The sequence below is a fragment of the Oncorhynchus tshawytscha genome, linkage group LG10, assembly GCF_018296145.1.
Source record: "Oncorhynchus tshawytscha isolate Ot180627B linkage group LG10, Otsh_v2.0, whole genome shotgun sequence".
NCBI classification, from domain to species: Eukaryota; Metazoa; Chordata; class Actinopteri; order Salmoniformes; family Salmonidae; genus Oncorhynchus; species Oncorhynchus tshawytscha.
Window position 1 is genome coordinate 78,828,776 of NC_056438.1, and position 21,512 is coordinate 78,850,287.

The 21,512-nt window shown below is 44.6% G+C and overlaps 2 protein-coding genes across 3 annotated transcripts in view; one reads left to right on the forward strand and one right to left on the reverse strand.

The window, feature by feature from the left end:
• Window positions 1–363: 363 nt before the first annotated feature.
• On the reverse strand, window positions 364–9,833 carry LOC112260918 (crystallin J1A). Its single transcript, XM_042329151.1, has 10 exons — window positions 9,675–9,833; window positions 9,255–9,321; window positions 8,613–8,789; window positions 8,351–8,449; window positions 7,954–8,046; window positions 7,687–7,843; window positions 2,365–2,480; window positions 2,092–2,169; window positions 1,739–1,878; window positions 364–717 (listed from the first exon to the last, which is right to left on the reverse strand). The coding sequence occupies exons 2-10, from the start codon at window positions 9,319–9,321 to the stop codon at window positions 613–615; spliced, it is 1,032 nt and encodes a 343-aa protein (XP_042185085.1). The 5' UTR covers window positions 9,675–9,833; the 3' UTR covers window positions 364–612.
• Window positions 9,834–12,259: 2,426 nt separating this feature from the next.
• The window catches only part of LOC112259668 (guanine nucleotide exchange factor VAV3-like), a 120,034-nt gene continuing 110,781 nt past the window's right edge, over window positions 12,260–21,512 (forward strand). For both annotated transcript variants that reach the window (XM_042329152.1, XM_042329153.1), the window contains exons 1-2: window positions 12,260–12,680; window positions 20,684–20,800. In XM_042329152.1, coding sequence (XP_042185086.1) covers window positions 12,477–12,680; window positions 20,684–20,800 — 321 coding nt within the window. In that variant the 5' untranslated portion in view covers window positions 12,260–12,476. The remainder of the gene's footprint in view (window positions 12,681–20,683; window positions 20,801–21,512) is intronic.

Below are 21,512 nucleotides of genomic sequence, written 5' to 3' on the forward strand. Positions count from 1 at the left end.
TATGAGTTCAGAGATTGGAATGGACAGTGTCCAGGAAGGGTGGTTCTGGCCAATATGTTCTTGTTCAAGAAATGTAGGAATGTTCTGGGAATGTTCTCTAAACATTAGGAAAAAGAACATGGTTTAATCTCAGACAGACTACAGTGTAATCCTGTGGTAAGGAGTTGTGGTCATAGACTGACTGAACAGAATGGGCTTTAGGCCAGCGCATATCTAATGGAGGGAGCATTTCAACCTACATTTCACCTCACGTTAAACCCACCTTTTACCAGATGTTTCTTTAGGCATCTGTGTCATCTTCACATTACTCCAGGAGCATATCTCCTAGCCATGGTGGGCTTTACCAACATCAAGTCACAGAGGAAGTGTTTATAAGGATGGCTTTATTATAGAAATGCCTTCATTGAAAATAACAAGTAGAATCATCTTCATACAACATACTGCGAGTCAACAGAATAAAGAGCATCCAGTCCCAACCCACTCGTTTAGGCTGGGACCTTCATTTAATGTTCTGTCAAAGTACCAGTCAGTGAAGATAGTGGGAACGGGTGGTAATAAGGTTACATACGTGGTCATCTAGAATGTGAATATAAACGGTCAGAAGTAGTTGGATTACATTTGGTGATAACGTTCAGTCACTTTTTTGCCGAGTTCCAGGAGAGAGTTGTACCGTAGTGTCTTGGTCTTCCATGAGTTAGGGATGCCTTGAAGCCCAATCTGTACGGATAAAACATTGAATAAAAACGTTAGTATTATTATTTTTGGAGTTCATTAAAAAAAAAAAAATCTAACCATAATGAAATGTATATTTAATATGGAGACCCGAGTTTTTCATGACCATACGTGACTTGAACAGTCTTAGTAGTAGTCTTTCCCAGCCAAGTCATAAACATGGCCAGGAAACTGCTGACCCTAGAACATCAGATTATACAGAAGAGATCCATTAAAGGTATGTCCCCGAGTTGACCAGGTAAAGCCCTGTTTGATAGTGCCCATAGTTACCTGACCAGCTAAAGCCCTGTTTAATAGTGTCCATAGTTACCTGACCAGCTAAAGCCCTGTTTAATAGTGTCCATAGTTACCTGACCAAGTAAAGCCCTGTTTAATAGTGTCCATAGTTACCTGACCAAGTAAAGCCCTGTTTAATAGTGTCCATAGTTACCTGACCAAGTAAAGCCCTGTTTGATAGTGTCCATAGTTACCTGACCAAGTAAAGCCCTGTTTAATAGTGTCCATAGTTACCTGACCAAGTAAAGCCCTGTTTGATAGTGTCCATAGTTACCTGACCTGCTAAAGCCCTGTTTAATAGTGTCCATAGTTACCTGACCAGCTAAAGCCCTGTTTAATAGTGCCCATAGTTACCTGACCAGGTACAGCCCTGTTTGATAGTGTCCATAGTTACCTGACCAGGTACAGCCCTGTTTGATAGTGTCCATAGTTACCCGAGTCATATCAGTAAGTCACCAGAACATCCAGAAGAGATCCACAGTTAGTTCGGTCCTAGTTAGGTCCTAGTTCGGTCCTAGTTCGGTCCTAGTTCGGTCCTAGTTATACAGTGTTCCATACCAGAGCCCTGATACATTTTTACATTGTAGTCATTTAGCAGATGCTCTTGCCCAGAGCGACGTACACGTTGGGCATTCATCTTAAAAGGGAAACTAAGCATTTTCTTCAGTAAGTAACTATTAGCAAAGTCAGTGGTAAATAAGAAAAGACTAGTGTTAAGTGTCCATGGTACCTGAGCCCCCAGACAGGCACCGATGAATGAGCTCCTGCTGCAGGTGCATCCTCCGCACACCATGGTGTCCCTGATAGCTTGATCAAACTCCTTAGCCGTCAGGACCCCATGCAGCGCCGCTTGGAACGAACCAGGCAAACCTAAGAGATCGAGACCATACAGTAGAATAGAAAACATCAGCCACAGTACCCAACCCGATCACTTAAAACCCACTCAAACACAACTGACAGACTGAGACCAAGACGAGGACGGACAACCATAATTTAATTCGGTTTATATTTCATATCCCCACAAAAAAGTAACATCAAACAGGTTCAATTAAAAGTGAATGAGTGTTAAACGACATAGCTGACCACAGCTGTTGGGGAACACACTGGGGATCAGATCCTGGTGAGCCTTGGACAGATTCTCCCTCACCTGGTAAATGTGGCCTAAAACAGAGTAGAATTGATAAGAAATGTGTTAGATCATTACATATTTATTCTAATAGAATTACTTTTTTTTCATGGTAACTACTCATACAGGATGCATGAATAGTTAGTAGTGGACGATTGCATACTTTAAGAGAAAGGACAGATTATTGGGACACAGGCCAGGGTGGGCCTCCCAGTCAGTGAGTCACATACCAACCACAGCTTTGTCCAAGTCCTGTGGCTGTTTCCTGTTCGGGTCAGTGAGCTGATCAAGCACAGAATCTAGGACCTTCTCATCAGGACCATTCAGGATGAAATGCTCTAGGATCCTGGAACAGAAAGAAGGAAAAGCCATTTGGGTTTTAAATGAATAACCAGAGTTATTAGGTCTGTAATGTTGTCCTCTGTGTATAACCAGTTATTAGGTCTGTAATGTTGTCCTCTGTGTATAACCAGTTATTAGGTCTGTAATGTTGTCCTCTGTGTATAACCAGAGTTATTAGGTCTATAATGTTGTCCTCTGTGAATAACCAGAGTTATTAGGTCTGTAATGTTGTCCTCTGTGTATAACCAGTTATTAGGTCTGTAATGTTGTCCTCTGTGTATAACCAGTTATTAGGTCTGTAATGTTGTCCTCTGTGTATAACCAGAGTTATTAGGTCTATAATGTTGTCCTCTGTGTATAACCAGTTATTAGGTCTGTAATGTTGTCCTCTGTGTATAACCAGTTATTAGGTCTGTAATGTTGTCCTCTGTGTATAACCAGTTATTAGGTCTGTAATGTTGTCCTCTGTGTATAACCAGAGTTATTAGGTCTGTAATGTTGTCCTCTGTGTATAACCAGAGTTATTAGGTCTGTAATGTTGTCCTCTGTGTATAACCAGAGTTATTAGGTCTGTAATGTTGTCCTCTGTGTATAACCAGTTATTAGGTCTGTAATGTTGTCCTCTGTGTATAACCAGAGTTATTAGGTCTATAATGTTGTCCTCTGTGAATAACCAGAGTTATTAGGTCTGTAATGTTGTCCTCTGTGTATAACCAGTTATTAGGTCTGTAATGTTGTCCTCTGTGTATAACCAGTTATTAGGTCTGTAATGTTGTCCTCTGTGTATAACCAGTTATTAGGTCTGTAATGTTGTCCTCTGTGTATAACCAGTTATTAGGTCTGTAATGTTGTCCTCTGTGTATAACCAGAGTTATTAGGTCTATAATGTTGTCCTCTGTGTATAACCAGAGTTATTAGGTCTATAATGTTGTCCTCTGTGTATAACCAGAGTTATTAGGTCTATAATGATGTGTTGTCCTCTGTGTATAACCAGAGTTATTAGGTCTATAATGTTGTGGTTTGCTCTGTATATAACCAAAGTTATTAGGTCTATAATGTTGTCCTCTGTGTATAACCAGTTATTAGGTCTATAATGTTGTGGTTTGCTCTGTGTATAACCAGTTATTAGGTCTATAATGATGTGTTTTGCTCTGTGTATAACCAGAGTTATTAGGTCTATAATGATGTGTTTTGCTCTGTGTATAACCAGAGTTATTAGGTCTATAATGTTGTCCTCTGTGTATAACCAGAGTTATTAGGTCTATAATGTTGTCCTCTGTGTATAACCAGAGTTATTAGGTCTATAATGTTGTCCTCTGTGTATAACCAGAGTTATTAGGTCTATAATGTTGTCCTCTGTGTATAACCAGAGTTATTAGGTCTATAATGTTGTCCTCTGTGTATAACCAGAGTTATTAGGTCTATAATGTTGTCCTCTGTGTATAACCAGAGTTATTAGGTCTATAATGATGTGTTTTGCTCTGTGTATAACCAGAGTTATTAGGTCTATAATGTTGTGTTTTGCTCTGTATATAACCAGAGTTATTAGGTCTATAATGTTGTGTTTTGCTCTGTGTATAACCAGAGTTATTAGGTCTATAATGATGTGTTTTGCTCTGTGTATAACCAGTTATTAGGTCTATAATGTTGTGTTTTGCTCTGTGTATAACCAGAGTTATTAGGTCTAAAATGATGTGTTTTGCTCTGTGTATAACCAGTTATTAGGTCTATAATGTTGTGTTTTGCTCTGTGTATAACCAGTTATTAGGTCTGTAATGTTGTCCTCTGTGTATAACCAGTTATTAGGTCTATAATGTTGTGTTTTGCTCTGTGTATAACCAGAGTTATTAGGTATATAATGATGTGTTTTGCTCTGTGTATAACCAGAGTTATTAGGTCTATAATGATGTGTTTTGCTCTGTGTATAACCAGAGTTATTAGGTCTATAATGTTGTCCTCTGTGTATAACCAGAGTTATTAGGTCTATAATGATGTGTTTTGCTCTGTGTATAACCAGTTATTAGGTCTGTAATGTTGTGGTTTGCTCTGTGTATAACCAGTTATTAGGTCTATAATGTTGTGTTTTCCTCTGTGAATAACCAGAGTTATTAGGTCTATAATGTTGTCCTCTGTGTATAACCAGAGTTATTAGGTCTATAATGTTGTCCTCTGTGTATAACCAGAGTTATTAGGTCTGTAATGTTGTCCTCTGTGTATAACCAGAGTTATTAGGTCTATAATGTTGTCCTCTGTGTATAACCAGAGTTATTAGGTCTATAATGTTGTCCTCTGTGTATAACCAGAGTTATTAGGTCTATAATGATGTGTTTTGCTCTGTGTATAACCAGAGTTATTAGGTCTATAATGTTGTCCTCTGTGAATAACCAGAGTTATTAGGTCTGTAATGTTGTCCTCTGTGTATAACCAGAGTTATTAGGTCTATAATGTTGTCCTCTGTGTATAACCAGTTATTAGGTCTATAATGTTGTCCTCTGTGTATAACCAGAGTTATTAGGTCTATAATGTTGTGGTTTGCTCTGTGTATAACCAGTTATTAGGTCTATAATGTTGTCCTCTGTGTATAACCAGAGTTATTAGGTCTATAATGATGTGTTGTCCTCTGTGTATAACCAGTTATTAGGTCTATAATGTTGTGTTTTGCTCTGTGTATAACCAGAGTTATTAGGTATATAATGATGTGTTTTGCTCTGTGTATAACCAGAGTTATTAGGTCTATAATGATGTGTTTTGCTCTGTGTATAACCAGAGTTATTAGGTCTATAATGTTGTGTTTTGCTCTGTGTATAACCAGTTATTAGGTCTATAATGATGTGTTTTGCAATGTCGAAACGTCAGTCATCTGTTCGCATCCTGTACAATGGATTAAAGTCAGCAAATGTTTTTATCTGCCTTTTTTTGTGGAGTACTTCAACTCCTTTCTACCTCCAACTAGTCTGTTTGGCTGTTTGTGTGGAGTACTTCAACTCCTTTCTACCTCTACCTAGTCTGTTTGGCTGTTTGTGTGGAGTACTCCCAACTCCTTTCTACCTCTACCTAGTCTGTTTGGCTGTTTGTGTGGAGTACTCCAACTCCTTTCTACCTAGTCTGTTTGGCTGTTTGTGTGGAGTACTCCAACTCCTTTCTACCTAGTCTGTTTGGCTGTTTGTGTGGAGGACTCCCAACTCCTTTCTACCTCTACCTAGTCTGTTTGGCTGTTTGTGTGGAGGACTCCCAACTCCTTTCTACCTCTACCTAGTCTGTTTGGCTGTTTGTGTGGAGTACTCCAACTCCTTTCTACCTAGTCTGTTTGGCTGTTTGTGTGGAGTACTCCAACTCCTTTCTACCTAGTCTGTTTGGCTGTTTGTGTGGAGGACTCCCAACTCCTTTCTACCTCTACCTAGGACTCCCAACTCCTTTCTACCTAGTCTGTTTGGCTGTTTGTGTGGAGGACTCCCAACTCCTTTCTACCTAGTCTGTTTGGCTGTTTGTGTGGAGGACTCCCAACTCCTTTCTACCTCTACCTAGTCTGTTTGGCTGTTTGTGTGGAGGACTCCCAACTCCTTTCTACCTCTACCTAGTCTGTTTGGCTGTTTGTGTGGAGTACTCCCAACTCCTTTCTACCTAGTCTGTTTGGCTGTTTGTGTGGAGTACTCCAACTCCTTTCTACCTAGTCTGTTTGGCTGTTTGTGTGGAGGACTCCCAACTCCTTTCTACCTAGTCTGTTTGGCTGTTTGTGTGGAGTACTCCCAACTCCTTTCTACCTCTACCTAGTCTGTTTGGCTGTTTGTGTGGAGGACTCCCAACTCCTTTCTACCTCTACCTAGTCTGTTTGGCTGTTTGTGTGGAGGACTCCCAACTCCTTTCTACCTCTACCTAGTCTGTTTGGGTGGAGGACTCCCAACTCCTTTCTACCTCTACCTAGTCTGTTTGGCTGTTTGTGTGGAGTACTCCAACTCCTTTACTACCTGTTTGTGTGGAGTCTGTTTGGCTGTTTGTGTGGAGGACTCCCAACTCCTTTCTACCTCTACCTAGTCTGTTTGGCTGTTTGTGTGGAGGACTCCCAACTCCTTTCTACCTCTACCTAGTCTGTTTGGCTGTTTGTGTGGAGGACTCCCAACTCCTTTCTACCTAGTCTGTTTGGCTGTTTGTGTGGAGGACTCCAACTCCTTTCTACCTAGTCTGTTTGGCTGTTTGTGTGGAGGACTCCCAACTCTTTCTACCTAGTCTGTTTGGCTGTTTGTGTGGAGGACTCCCAACTCCTTTCTACCTCTACCTAGTCTGTTTGGCTGTTTGTGTGGAGGACTCCCAACTCCTTTCTACCTCTACCTAGTCTGTTTGGCTGTTTGTGTGGAGGACTCCCAACTCCTTTCTACCTCTACCTAGTCTGTTTGGCTGTTTGTGTGGAGGACTCCCAACTCCTTTCTACCTCTACCTAGTCTGTTTGGCTGTTTGTGTGGAGGACTCCCAACTCCTTTCTACCTCTACCTAGTCTGTTTGGCTGTTTGTGTGGAGGACTCCCAACTCCTTTCTACCTAGTCTGTTTGGCTGTTTGTGTGGAGGACTCCCAACTCCTTTCTACCTCTACCTAGTCTGTTTGGCTGTTTGTGTGGAGGACTCCCAACTCCTTTCTACCTAGTCTGTTTGGCTGTTTGTGTGGAGTACTCCCAACTCCTTTCTACCTAGTCTGTTTGGCTGTTTGTGTGGAGGACTCCCAACTCCTTTCTACCTAGTCTGTTTGGCTGTTTGTGTGGAGGACTCCCAACTCCTTTCTACCTCTACCTAGTCTGTTTGGCTGTTTGTGTGGAGTACTCCCAACTCCTTTCTACCTAGTCTGTTTGGCTGTTTGTGTGGAGTACTCCAACTCCTTTCTACCTAGTCTGTTTGGCTGTTTGTGTGGAGGACTCCCAACTCCTTTCTACCTCTACCTAGTCTGTTTGGCTGTTTGTGTGGAGGACTCCCAACTCCTTTCTACCTAGTCTGTTTGGCTGTTTGTGTGGAGGACTCCCAACTCCTTTCTACCTCTACCTAGTCTGTTTGGAAGTTTTTCTTGGTAAGTCCTCCACATGATTTCTGTCATTGTTGTTGAGTACCCCTCCGTTCCTTTATTTACTGAAGCTCGAAGGCCCGCCTGAACTCAGAGCTCTCGTGATCACCATGTCCTGATACCTGTACATGCTTTACAGTATGTTTCCTTCACACAGGAAACTGACCTTGCTGCTGCCAGTGTCTCAGCCACACACGCGTCATTGTTCTGCGTGACTCGGACAGCCTCCTCTACCTTCTCCAACATGTCAGGCTTCCCAGCATACAACGCAACGATCGGAGCCAGCTTTGCTATGCCATCCGGCTGAAAGTCCGTCTCACATCCTAGAAGAAGACCAGAGAGACATTACGCAACATTAGAGCTGGTAAGGCTTTATTTTACATCTATCACGTACGTATAGTATACACATAATGTTGTTTTTATTATTGTTTACCTGTTTCTTCCTTGCCTGCGTCCATGTTTTTCATGAAGCTCTTTATACTTCCATGTCGCCATGGTCCCTCAATGGGCAGCTGGGGTCTGGGTCCTTACGCGACACACAATACAACACATTCAGCTTTTTGACAATCATTAACATGCATGGTTGGGGGCCAGTTTCCCCTGACATAGAGGAAGTGGTGAGGTTAGGGTAAAGTTCAATTTAAGGCTAGGGATCTGCTGGTCGTATATATCCACAGCCTAAAATATATATATATATATATATATATATATATATATATATACAGTCCTGTCATGTTTGTTTTATTTTAGATGCAACTATATTGATCCACTACGTGATCCTGAATGGAGTGTATTCATTCCTTTCAGCCTTCATCATCAGGTTTCCTTACCACTCCTATCCCTGTACGGGTCATTGACAGGGGTGTCATACTCGGACCTGGGCCCAAAGAAGTTATACGTCCTCTTCCTCAGATCATTGACGTTCAGACCTGAACAAATGGGAGAGAAAAAAACAAAACAAAAAAACAACAAGGTCTGAATCTATGAAGATGCTGTGTAGCTAAAGGAATAGTTTTGAGGTTAATCTTAAGAGAACAGTTAGTTTAAAAAAAAGTTGCATACTGTGCCACACTATAATAGAACAGACTATACCTCCACATTCAGACAGTGATTCCAGCAACACGAAGGCCTGGTCCCCGTAGCAGCTCTGGTTACCCGTGTCACGGCGGTAGAAAGGGTTGGCTGACTTGGGCCTGAACTCAGGTGTAGGGGCCTCATTCAGGAAGCCATCCAGTTTATCCAGGTCGTACACCCAGTGCAGGGGCTGGGCTGGGATGGGATTGACAGTCAAATTGACCTCATGTCATGAGGGGAAGCTGATGGCCAAAGTAAATACCTGTTTATTATGTGTATGTTCTTTTTTTTTTTATCCTTAACATTAAAATTGCTGGGCTAGAAGGGATGGTGCAGGTTTTTCAACATTATTTCACAGAGTTATTAATACACACTGATGCTGAATACAATGATGCCATTTTATGTTCTAAATCATACTCGTGAGCACTATCTATGTTTGCCTCTGAGAAGAGACCATGTGATGGGAGCTCTATAAACCAAATTCCAACAACATTATAGAAAATCTGTAAAAAATCCCCCGCAAAAAACACAAAAAAACTGCGCCCTATTTACAGGCAGAAACTATAGCACCTAGAGTTGGTCAAGAAAAACTCCCTATTTATACAAAAAAAAGTCCAAACTATTTATACAGTAACGCCAACGATTTGTATTAGTCATTACCTGCTGCGTCGGCTACAGCTGATCCAATGATGGCTCCTAGAGCTCTGTCAGCCAGAGACATGGCCATCTGGGGGGGAAAACACACACGTCAACCCAGGATCAATCCACTCTGGCGTTATTCATGTCTATTGGACATATGACGGTGGAATCTATGCCTGTAGGACATTTACTTTAGATCTACTATAGCACTGTGACTAGAATAGTGACAGTGCTATAATAGCCTATCTACCATTATGCTAAAGACGATTCAATGGGACAGAAATAGATACAGGCAACAGTCTACAGACGATTCAGGGGGGCAGAACGAGATACAGGCTACAGTCGCTGGATACATTTTGGTTTGCTGAAGACGCGCTACAACAATGATTGTCATAGAATATATATATATATATATATATATATATATTTTAAATGTCTTACCGTGGAAAACCTCCTCAGATTGTTCTAGATACAGGGCCTATTTACACCATGCAGCTGTCTGGCGTTATAAAATAATAACTTCAGCCGTTCTCTCATTGGACAGACTCAATGAGAATCTACATTTGCGTAAAAGCCGCTCCTCCTTACGCCATGCGGCTCCAGACTTTACATTAAGTGCGCGCATGACGCATACACTTTCATTGATCTAGACAACAAATTCCTAGCCCAAATTATAACATCATCATGTGTCTGACTATCTAGATGATTTGTAGATTCATACATTCACGCAGCAGAACAACGACCCGGTGAAGCGAAAAGGAAACCCGAATAACACCGCCATTGCTCCAGATTCCAGAGTACATTATTCAGTGATTGGTCCTTCTGTGTGAGCTAAACGCTTTCATTGGTCAGCTGTGTGTGGAGGCGGGACAGAGATATTATAGGAGGCGGGCGAGACAAAGGGTGTAGCCCCCACCCAAAATGGTATATATATATATATATATATATATATACATTTTTTTTAAACGTAGGCTGTTGCCAGAAAAGAAAAAATATATCAGTTTCAAATACATTACATTGCAAATTGAAAACCAAAACACACACACACACACACACACACACACACACACACACACACACACACACGCAGGTGAAAGTAAAGAACTCCATTCAGACAGATCTTATTTGATATTATTTCTCTCTCTCAGTCATTTGTTGCTCTTGCAAATTATTTTATGACTCAAAACTCCTGTTTGTGCATGTTTGTGTATGTGTACAGTAAACTGAGCTTACAAAACATTATGAACACCTGATCTTTCAATTACATAGATAGACTGACCAGGTTAATACAGATGAAAGCTATGATCCCTTATTGATGTCACTTGTTATGATTCCCCAATCCAGTCTGTTCCTATGAATTTAATAACAATATACTGGAAATCACATGAAGCTTATTGTTTCTACAGAAAAGTATTTGCAACCCCCAGACACACGTGTTTGGTGTTAAGGATGAACAAAATTTCAGGAGAACAGACCAGACTTGAACGCAACACTTAACTAGTTGCCTTGAACGCAACTCAACAAGAACCGGGCTGCTAACCATTGCCAATCAGCCTCCACTACTGTTTGCAACACTTAACTAGTTGTCTTGAACGCAACTCAACAAGCACTGGGCTGCTAACCATTGCCAATCAGCCTCCACTACTGTTTGCAACACTTAACTAGTTGCCTTGAACGCAACTCAACAAGAACCGGGCTGCTAACCATTGCCAATCAGCCTCCACTACTGTTTGCAAGACTTAACTAGTTGCCTTGAACGCAACTCAACAAGCACCGGGCTGCTAACCATTGCCAATCAGCCTCCACTACTGTTTGCAAGACTTAACTAGTTGCCTTGAACGCAACTCAACAAGAACCGGGCTGCTAACCATTGCCAATCAGCCTCCACTACTGTTTGCAAGACTTAACTAGTTGCCTTGAACGCAACTCAACAAGCACCGGGCTGCTAACCATTGCCAATCAGCCTGTAACTCCTCAAACAAGCTCCAGCTGCTACTAACTGCTAATCAGCCTCAACACCTGTTCTCACTCTCATTACTCACCACCACCTCCCTACTTAACCCTGACCAAACAGTCATTCCTTCTCTCTGTTTTGCATCACATCCCTCCTCCCCCGTTTTTCTCTTTTTTTCATCTTTTTATTTTATTACTTAGGCTGCTGTGGTGAAGGAAATCCCCCACAGAAGATTATTAATAAAACTTAACTACCATAGACATCCCCATCAGGCCATCTGAGACTCCAAGCCAAAACGTAGAGAGTCAATGTCTCCGGATCCTTCATCTGCAGCCCTTGGCTTCATCCGGCCCATTCTCATTCTCCCACTGAATCCTCATTCGCACACCTATTCCATCTCCTCAATAAATATTCTAAACCCATTTCATGTCTGGTCCTTAAATGTATGAATTTTCTTTATAGCAGGCCTATTCCAGTATTGTCTCAGACTGTAGTTTTATGAAACAAAAATATATTTCTGGTTCCTTTCACCAAATCCCTTACTTTAAAGTGAACAACCACCATGTAAAGCCATTTACAGTGTAATCCAGAAGGAATGTCTGCTTTAAAACAAGGTTGTGTCTTCTTTCACAATGTTTCACTGCTTTACCTTTGATTTTTTTTTATATAGCAATGAAGTGTTTCTAGAAATACAGTTGTCACAATCTGTATGTATGCCTTAATGATATTGTACAGTCAATGACATCACTCTAATGGATCCAATAAACTTTCACATTGATTGTCTAAGTAATTCGGTGATTATGTATCATATAGTGTATTATGGTGTGGTAATCCATTAAATTCCACTCACTAAGTGCATTTCAGTGAACTGACCACAATAATATTTGGCCATTTGTCAATTGCCATTTTTTTTATGAATGAATGACATGTCCAAATATGTCACTTAGTATTTAGAAGCATTTAGTATTTGTCATACGAATTCAACAAAAAAAAAAATGTAGACGGAAGAGGAAGTGAAATAGAGTTTGACGTTTCGGAGATCGAATTCATGTGCAAAAGTATCACGCTCCATAAACACACTGCAACCAGTTCAGTATCGCGCACCTCGCGATTCTGCTGGAGTGGAGCAGAAAGTAGCGTCACTTTCTTCATCGTCACAAGGAACAGAACCAGAGTGACAGCTTTCAAACGTCTAGTTCTTCGTTTACAATGTCGTTTCAAACACTTATTGAATAGACATAACTATTTTTAGTTATTCTTCTACTTTGTTTCGACTCTCGAATGCGGAGATGAAGTACTGGCGGCAGTGCGCATTGTGGCTGATAAACTGCAAGGTGCTTCCTCCGACCCATCGGGTAACCGGGGACAGTGCCCAGGTATTTGACTTGGCTCAGACGCTCCGGGACGGGGTGCTGCTCTGTCAGCTGCTCAACAACTTGAAACCACACACCATCAACCTGAAGGAGATTAACCTTAGACCACAGATGTCTCAGGTAAAGACAACTGTTATTTTGCTTGGTGTGTATCCTAGTAGGCTAGCTACAGGGAAAAGTCTTAAAAGTGTGATAAATTCAATGGCTACTAAACCATTTATTTTTATTCAAGGATTCTTTGGTGCGAGCAACATTTTTTTTTGTAAATGATGAAATACATTAATTTATTTCATGATTGATTGAAATTGATAGTCCTGGATGTCATACACACATTTTAAATAATTGTCATTAGTTTAAACTATTTTATGCGATTTCTGGTTTGGCTAGTTCATTCATCATCACAGATAAATACCATCTGCCACTGTAACTATATTAAACATATAGGCCTATTTCATCCCCAACTTGTGAAACTGGTGCCTGAGTCAGTGAGAGGTAAACCATCTCATGGATTTCTGTTTCTTCTTGGCCCTGTGTCAAACAATATTATTATGTTGACACAAAGCCAAGTAGGTTTGCTAATTGCTATTCTAAAATCCTCAGCGCTCTTCTTAGTAATGACAGTCAGTATACTCAACTTTCTTATGGACATGTTTGTTACATAATTAATTATTTAATTAATTTAATTAATTAATTCCATACTACCCAGCTACAACTAATACTTAAAATAAAGACATGTATTTCCTAGCTGTTCATGAATAATGTTGACTTTATTGGCCTACAGTCTTATAAACCTTGTTGGTTTTCAACCTCGGGTTCCTCTTAACTACTTCAACTCATCATGTTGAGGAAGTTTGTAAAAAGCTTCAGCCCCATGGGGACACAGGAATGCTGTCCAGAGTGTGCATCCCAACTGGCACCCTATTACCATAGGGGCTCTGGTCAAAAGTAGTGCACTACATAAGACATAGGGTAGATCGCTGCTCTCTACCCAGAATCCTCCATCCTCTCCACCACAACACTCATTCCAGGGGACAGATAACATCCCAGCTTTGATCCACCCTTTAGTTACAGCCACACACACACACACACACACACACACGTGTGTCGGCTGCATGATTTATACTACATCTGTCAGTAGCCTTTTACTAGTTGTAGACTTTATTGAAATGACCACTAGGCCTTGTAGTTTTTTGCCAGATTCTCTTAAAATCAAAATGGCAGATTTACAGTGAGTGTACAAAACATTAGGAACACCTGCTCTTTCCATGACATGGACTGACCAGGTAAATCCAGGTGAAAGCTATGATCCCTTATCGATGTCACTTGTTAAATCCACTTCAATCGGTGTAGATGAAGGGGAGGAGACGGGTTAAAGAAGGATTTTTAAACCTTGAGACAATTGAGACATGGATTGTGTATGTGTGCAATTCAGAGGGCGAATGGGCAAGACAACAGATTGCAGTGCCTTTGAACAGGGGTATGGTAGTAGGTGCCAGGAGCACCAGTTTCAGTGTGTTAAGAACCGCAACACTGCTGAGTTCTTCACACGCAACAGTTTCCTGTGTGTATCTAGAATGGTCCACCACCCAAAGGACATCCAGCCAACTTGACACAACTGATGAGAATCATTGGAGTCAACATGGGGCCAGCATCCTTGTGGAATGTTTTTGACACCTTGTAAAGTCCATGCGCCCGACAAATTGAGTCTGTTCTGAGGGAAAAACGGCAATGCAACTCAATATACTAGGAAGGTGTTCTTAATGTTTTGGTGTACTCTGTGTAGAACTTATTGAACAACTTTATTGTTCCCGAAACAGTGAACGCACACAAAATGTTATATGTGGTGCCATTGCCATGTGCTAAAACCATATTATAACCTTCTGTGAATCTGGCCCTGCCTGTGGCCTTGGTCATAGAGAACGCTGTTTTAAAAGTGTATGTTTAGCTGTGAATCTGGCCCTGCCTGTGGCCTTGGTCATAGAGAACGCTGTTTTAAAAGTGTATGTTTAGCTGTGAATCTGGCCCTGCCTGTGGCCTTGGTCATAGAGAAAGCTTGCTCTTCTCAAACAAAAGCAATGGTATTTGTTCTCTGTAATAGCTATTTTAAATCGGAAAACTAAGTTTGATTACCAAGATCCTAATCTTTTGAAGGATGTAAGACACTTGCGTTTTCAAGAATGCTTAATGTTTCGACGTTGTATTTTTAGTTAGTCACTCTGACATTTCCCCTGATGTTGATCCCTGTACGGGGATCGCAGCCATAAGAGGTTTTAAAGGTGTATGTTTCGCTCACTGCATTGAGCAACCGACAATTTCTGCAGAAAACACCCACAGTCAGAACACCCACTATAGATTAGGATGTGTTTTAATCTTTCCGTTTCTGTTACACGTCACAACGTCATCGTCAACGTTGACATCTTTCCCCCGAATGGACAATCAATTCATTTATTATCAGTGTTGTCTTTATCTCACAACATGGCTGTTTCATTGATCTGCGTGGGTTTGTATTGGATTTGTAAGCTTTTCCCATTGTGTGTTCATCCATTCTGCACTATAGAATAGAATAGAGCTCCGGTCCAGGCATATCTTACTGGACAATGCAGAAAGCTGTAGCCTACAGCAGTAGGTCATCTGATGCAGTAGGTCATCTGTGTAGTAAGTCCAGATAGGAAATGGCTTTGTCATAGTGCGCTACCACTGTTCTAGCCATACGATGTTTAATACACGCAGGAGTCTATCATAATGGATGGAGGGATGGAGGGAGATAGAGGGGGAGGGAGGGAGGGATAGAGGGGGAGAGAGATAGAGGGGGAGGGAGGGGAGGGGGGGAGGGAGGGAGAGAGGGGGGGAGGGAGGGAGAGAGAGAGGGGAGGGAGGGAGAGAGATAGAGGGGAGGGAGGGAGGAGATAGAGGGGAGGGAGGGAGAGATAGAGGGGGAGGGAGGGAGAGAGAGAGGGGGAGAGAGGGAGAGAGATAGGGAGGGGAGGGAGGGAGAGAGAGAGGGGGAGGGAGAGGGAGAGAGATAGAGGGGGGGGAGGGAGAGAGAGGGGGAGGGAGAGAGATAGAGGGAGGGAGAGGAGGAGAGAGAGGGAGAGATAGAGGGGGAGGGAGGGAGGGATGGAGATAGAGGGGAGGGATGGAGAGAGATAGAGGGGGAGGGAGGGAGGAGATGGGGGGAGGGAGAGAGATAGGGGGAGGGAGGGAGGGATGGAGATAGGGGGAGGGATGGAGAGAGATAGAGGGGGAGGAGGGAGAGAGATAGAGGGAGGGAGGAGAGAGAGAGAGAGATAGAGGGGAGGGAGGGAGGGAGAGAGAGATAGAGGGGGAGGGAGAGAGAGGAGATAGAGGGGGAGGGAGGGATGGAGAGAGAGAGATAGGGAGGGATGGAGGGAGGGAGGGAGAGAGATAGGGGGAGGGGGAGGGGGGAGGGAGGGAGAGAGGGAGAGAGAGAGGGGGGGAGGGATGGAGAGAGAGAGATAGAGGGGGGAGGGAGGGAGGGGGGAGGGAGGGAGAGATAGAGGGGAGGGAGGAGAGATAGAGGGGGAGGGAGGGAGAGAGATAGAGGGGAGGGGGATAGAGGGGGAGGGAGGGAGGAGAGAGGGGGAGGGAGGGAGAGGGGAGGGGAGGGAGGGAGAGAGATAGAGGGGGAGGGAGAGGGAGGGAGGGAGAGAGATAGAGGGGGGGAGGGAGGGAGAGAGGGGGAGGGAGGGAGAGGGGGAGGGAGGGATGGGGGGAGGGAGGGAGAGATAGGGAGGGAGGGATAGAGGGGGAGGGAGGGAGAGAGATAGAGGGGGGGAGGGAGGGAGGAGGGAGAGGATAGAGGGGGAGGGGAGGGAGAGGGGGGGAGGGATGGAGAGGGGAGGGAGGGAGGGATAGAGGGGGAGGGAGAGATAGAGGGGAGGGAGGGAGAGAGAGGGGGAGGGAGGGAGAGGGGAGATAGAGGGGGATAGAGGGGGAGGGAGAGAGATAGAGGGGGAGGAGAGATGGAGGGAGAGGAGGGGAGGGAGGGAGAGAGATAGAGAGAGGGAGGGAGGAGAGAGATGGGGGAGGAGATAGAGGGGAGGGAGGGAGAGAGAGAGAGAGAGAGGGAGGGGGGAGAGAGAGAGAGGGAGGGGAGGGAGAGAGATAGGGAGGGAGGGAGAGAGATAGAGGGGGAGGGAGGGAGAGAGATAGAGGGAGGGAGGGATAGAGGGAGGGAGGGAGAGAGATAGAGGGGGAGGGAGGGAGAGAGATAGAGGGAGGGAGGATAGGGAGGGAGAGAGAGATAGAGGGATGGGAGGATAGGGAGGGAGAGAGAGATAGAGGGGAGGGATGGGGAGAGAGATAGAGGGGGGAGGGAGGGAGAGATGGAGAGAGAGGGAGGGAGATGGAGAGAGATAGAGGGGAGGGAGGGATGGGAGGGAGGGAGATGGAGAGGGGAGGGAGGGAGAGAGATAGAGGGGAGGGAGGGATGATGGAGAGAGATAGGGGGGGAGGGAGGAGAGAGATAGGGGGGAGAGAGATGGAGAGGGGGGGGAGGGAGGGATTGATGGAGAGAGATAGAGGGGAGGGAGGGATTGATGGAGGGATAGAGAGGGAGGGAGGGAGGAGGGAGAGGAGATGGAGAGAGGGGGGAGGGAGGGAGGGAGAGAGATAGAGGGGAGGGAGGGAGGGAGAGAGATAGAGGGGAGGGAGGGAGAGAGATAGAGGGGAGGGAGGGAGATGGAGAGGGAGGGGAGGGAGGGAGAGAGAGATGGAGAGAGATAGAGGGGGAGGGAGGGAGAGAGAGAGGGGAGGGATTGATGGAGAGAGATAGGGGGGAGGGAGGGAGAGAGATAGGGGGGAGGGAGATGGAGAGAGATAGAGGGGGGGGAGGGAGGGAGAGAGATGGAGGGAGGGAGATAGAGGGGGAGGGAGGGAGATGGAGAGAGATAGAGGGGGAGGGAGAGAGATAGAGGGGGGGAGGGATTGATGGAGAGAGATAGAGGAGGGAGGGATGATGGAGAGAGATAGAGGGGAGGGAGGGATGGAGAGGATGGAGAGGGAGGGGGAGGGAGGGATGGAGAGAGATAGAGGGGGAGGGAGGGATGGAGAGAGATAGAGGGGGAGGGAGGGAGGGAGAGAGATAGAGGGGGGAGGGATGGAGGGAGAGAGATAGAGGGGGAGGGAGGGAGAGAGATAGAGGGGGGGGAGGGATGGAGATGGAGAGAGATAGAGGGGGGGGAGGGATTGATGGAGAGAGATAGAGGGGGAGGGGGAGGAGGGAGAGAGATAGAGGGGGAGGGAGGGATTGAGGAGAGAGAGGGAGGGATTGATGGAGAGATAGGGGGAGGGAGGGATTGATGGAGAGAGAGAGGGGGGGAGGGAGGGGAGAGAGATAGAGGGGGAGGGAGGGAGAGGAGAGAGAGGGAGAGGGGGAGGGAGGGAGAGATAGAGGGGGGGAGGAGAGATAGAGGGGGAGGGGGGAGGGAGAGAGATAGAGGGAGGGAGGAGAGAGATAGGGGGAGGGAGGGAGATGGAGAGAGATAGGAGAGAGATAGAGGGGAGGGATGGAGAGAGATAGAGGGGGAGGGAGGGAGGGAGAGAGATAGAGGGGGAGGGATTGGGAGGAGAGAGGGGGAGGGAGATAGAGGGGGAGGGAGGGAGAGGGAGAGAGAGATAGAGGGGGGGAGGGATTGATGGAGAGAGATAGAGGGGAGGGAGGGATGGAGAGAGATAGAGGGGGAGGGAGGGATTGATGGAGAGATAGAGGGGAGGGAGGGAGGGGGAGAGGAGAGAGAGGGGGGAGGGAGGGATTGATGGAGAGAGATAGAGGGGGGAGGGATGGAGAGAGATAGAGGGGGAGGGAGGGATTGATGGAGAGAGATAGAGGGGGATGGAGGGAGATAGAGGGATGGAGAGAGGGGGAGGGATTGATGGAGGAGATAGAGGGGAGGGAGGGATGGATGGAGAGAGATAGAGGGATGGAGGAGAGGGGGGGAGGGAGGGATTGATGGAGAGAGATAGAGGGGGGAGGGAGGGAGAGATAGAGAGGGGGAGGGGGGAGGATAGAGGGGGAGGGAGGGAGAGAGAGAGAGGGGGGGAGGGATGGAGAGAGATAGAGGGGGAGGGAGGGAGAGAGAGGGATAGAGGGGGAGGGAGGGATTGAGAGATAGAGGGGGAGGGAGGGAGATGGAGAGAGATAGAGGGGGAGGGAGGGAGAGAGAGATAGAGGGGAGGGAGGGATTGATGGAGAGAGATAGAGGGGGAGGGATAGGGAGGAGAGAGATAGAGGGGGAGGGAGGGATTGATGGAGAGAGATAGAGGGGGAGAGATAGAGGAGGGATGGAGAGAGAGATAGAGGGGGAGGGAGGGATGGAGAGAGATAGAGGGGGGGAGGAGGGAGGGGGAGAGATAGAGGGGGAGGGAGGGAGATGGAGAGAGATAGAGGGGAGGGAGGGAGATGGAGAGAGATAGAGGGGGAGGGAGGGATTGATGGAGAGAGATAGAGGGGAGAGGGAGGGGGATTGATGGAGAGAGGGAGGAATGGGGAGAGAGAGATGGATAAGCGGGCAGTGTACTGTGATTAAGTAGTTATAGCCTACTGAACTGCTATTTTTAGCCAAGTACTGCATCTAGGGGTAGGTAGTGTAAAATCTGCATTTTGTGGAGCAGGCAGTGGAATGTGTATGTGTGGGTGACGATATGCATTATCAACGTTGGTGCCAACCTATATTGTACCATTTTGATATATTTCACATTTAAAATGTGGAATACTCACAGTAGTTGAGACATGTCTTTGACAGAGCTGATTCTTCAACCAAAAACAGTGTATTCATACAGAGAGCGAGAGAATCAGAGACCGAGAAAAATAAATGAATGACTTGAAAGAGAAGAAGAAAGAAGAGAAGGAGAAAGTGGATTACTTTGCGCTGTGACGTTCAGATTGATCCTGTGGAGTAAAACCGAGACCTTTAGGCAGACACACTTTAAAACAGTACAATATAATCAAAAATATAGCGTGTCTACAGTACCTAAATTGATTAGGCCTACATATCGATTCCCCCCCAGTGTTGTTACATGGCAGAGTCTTGGCGTATTCTACATCTGAGGATGTGTCGCTAGTCTCCTCCTGGGTCTCCTTATCATAACAGTTGATCACAGAGATGCCTGTGATTTATCCTCTAACCCCAGGGGTCCTCTCTCTCTAGCTCTAGCTCTAGCTCTCTGTCGGTGGAGGAAGTGGAAGAGCGCTGCCCAACAGTCAAAGTCACAGCTATTTAACTCACAAAGGGCTTTATTAACTAAATGTCTAGTTGTACTGTGTTACCAGCTCTGAGCAGCTCTGGGCATGTTGAGAATGAATGTTGTGTAGTATTCCTGTTCCAACTTCCTGCCACACTGTAATAAGACTGGATTTCCTGACCCCCCAACTGAGCGTGATAATTGGTCAAAATGTATAAAGCCCAACCAAATAACCCCCCGTAGCCCCACATTTCTTATCCGGTCAATCACATTGCCATGATTGAATACATGTATATATTAAATCCCATTACAGTATATCATTTTTTTTTACACATAAAAATAAATAAATGGAAAGCTGAAAGTTAAAAAGTCATAAAAACCATAAAATCAGTGTTGATGTTGTCCTGGACTGGTCCTCGGACTAGTGTTCACAAGTGTGATGTGTCCTAATTTATCCTAATGGAATAGATTTGATGGAAAGCTCCACTTTGCTTAAAGTTTAACCTTCTCCTCCTCCAGCAATCAAATATTGATGGTTAATGTCATCATCTCTCAGTCATTAATGTTCAAGAAAGAGTATGTAGGAACTTAGAAGTCCCTCAAAAGATTTGAAGTACAGTGTGTGTTCTTTGAGTCTGTTTGATAAATTTGATGAGTTTTCAGAAATATGAACAGAGATAAATGTTAGAGTTCACCAGGAGGTTATTAATGTACTGTCTTATGTGTTATAAATGTCTTAACATCTAATGTATGTCTTATGAATGTGTTATGTCTTATTGTGCAAACCGGTCTCATTACAATATGTCTAAATACTGACGTTTAACAGTTATTCGTCACCTGTGCTGACGTATTAGTTATAGAACACTAACCAATATGTCTTAGTGTTCTATTTTGAACTATTTTTGTTCTTCTGTTCCCAGTTCCTCTGCTTGAAGAATATCCGGACCTTCCTGACATCCCTCTGTGAGGTGTTTGGGATGAAGAAAACTGATCTGTTCGAGGCCTTCGATCTGTTTGATGTCCGGGACTTTGGAAAGGTAACAAAGACATACCGCTGCCAACTCTCCTCTCTGTTTGTTCTTACCTTAACAAAAAAGTCGTACAGGAAGTCCTGCAGACAGATATATCACAGGATTATCGTGGCCACTTTCCTGTCGGACAATTCCTACAGGAATCCTGCAGAATCATGTAGGAATCTTGCAGGTAGACCTCAAATAAATCTTGCAGGATTGTTTCCTGAATGACTAGCTGCAGGAAATGTCCTACACCAAAATGGCCACCAAATCCTGTGGGATATCCTGCAGGTAAGAATCCTCCAGGTAATTCCAGAAGATTTCCAGGGCGGCCATTTTCCTGTAGGAACACCTGCTGGGTTCCTTCCTCATCTTTCAGAGAATTTCATGTAGGACAATTCACATTCTTTCAAAAGAATGGACAAATTGCAAAAGATATAAGGTTGCATGGCGATGTTATTATCCCATGAAGCAACAGCTGATGTGTTGGATTGTCCATTTCACCAGCACTGCATAAAATATAATTTTATGTCGATTTTGAATAAATATGGTAAAAGCATATTTTGTGACAAGAGTGAGAATAACGATGACATCACGTGAATAGCGTATGTGTATTGGTGTGTATTGTGTGTATTGGTGTGTATCGGTGTGTATCGGTGTGTGTTGGTGTGTATTGGTGTGTATTGTGTGTATTGGTGTGTATTGGTGTGTGTTATACACAGTGTGTATCGGTGTG

Coding starts and splice junctions, on each gene's coding strand:
- LOC112260918 (XM_042329151.1), bottom strand. CDS start 9,321: ATGGCCATGTCTCTGGCTGACAGAGCTCTAGGAGCCATCATTGGATCA. Junction 2,481..7,686: donor GAGACACTGGCAGCAGCAAG/GTCAGTTTCCTG, acceptor TTTCTGTTCCAG/GATCCTAGAGCATTTCATCC. Junction 2,170..2,364: donor CTTGGACAAAGCTGTGGTTG/GTATGTGACTCA, acceptor ACTCTGTTTTAG/GCCACATTTACCAGGTGAGG.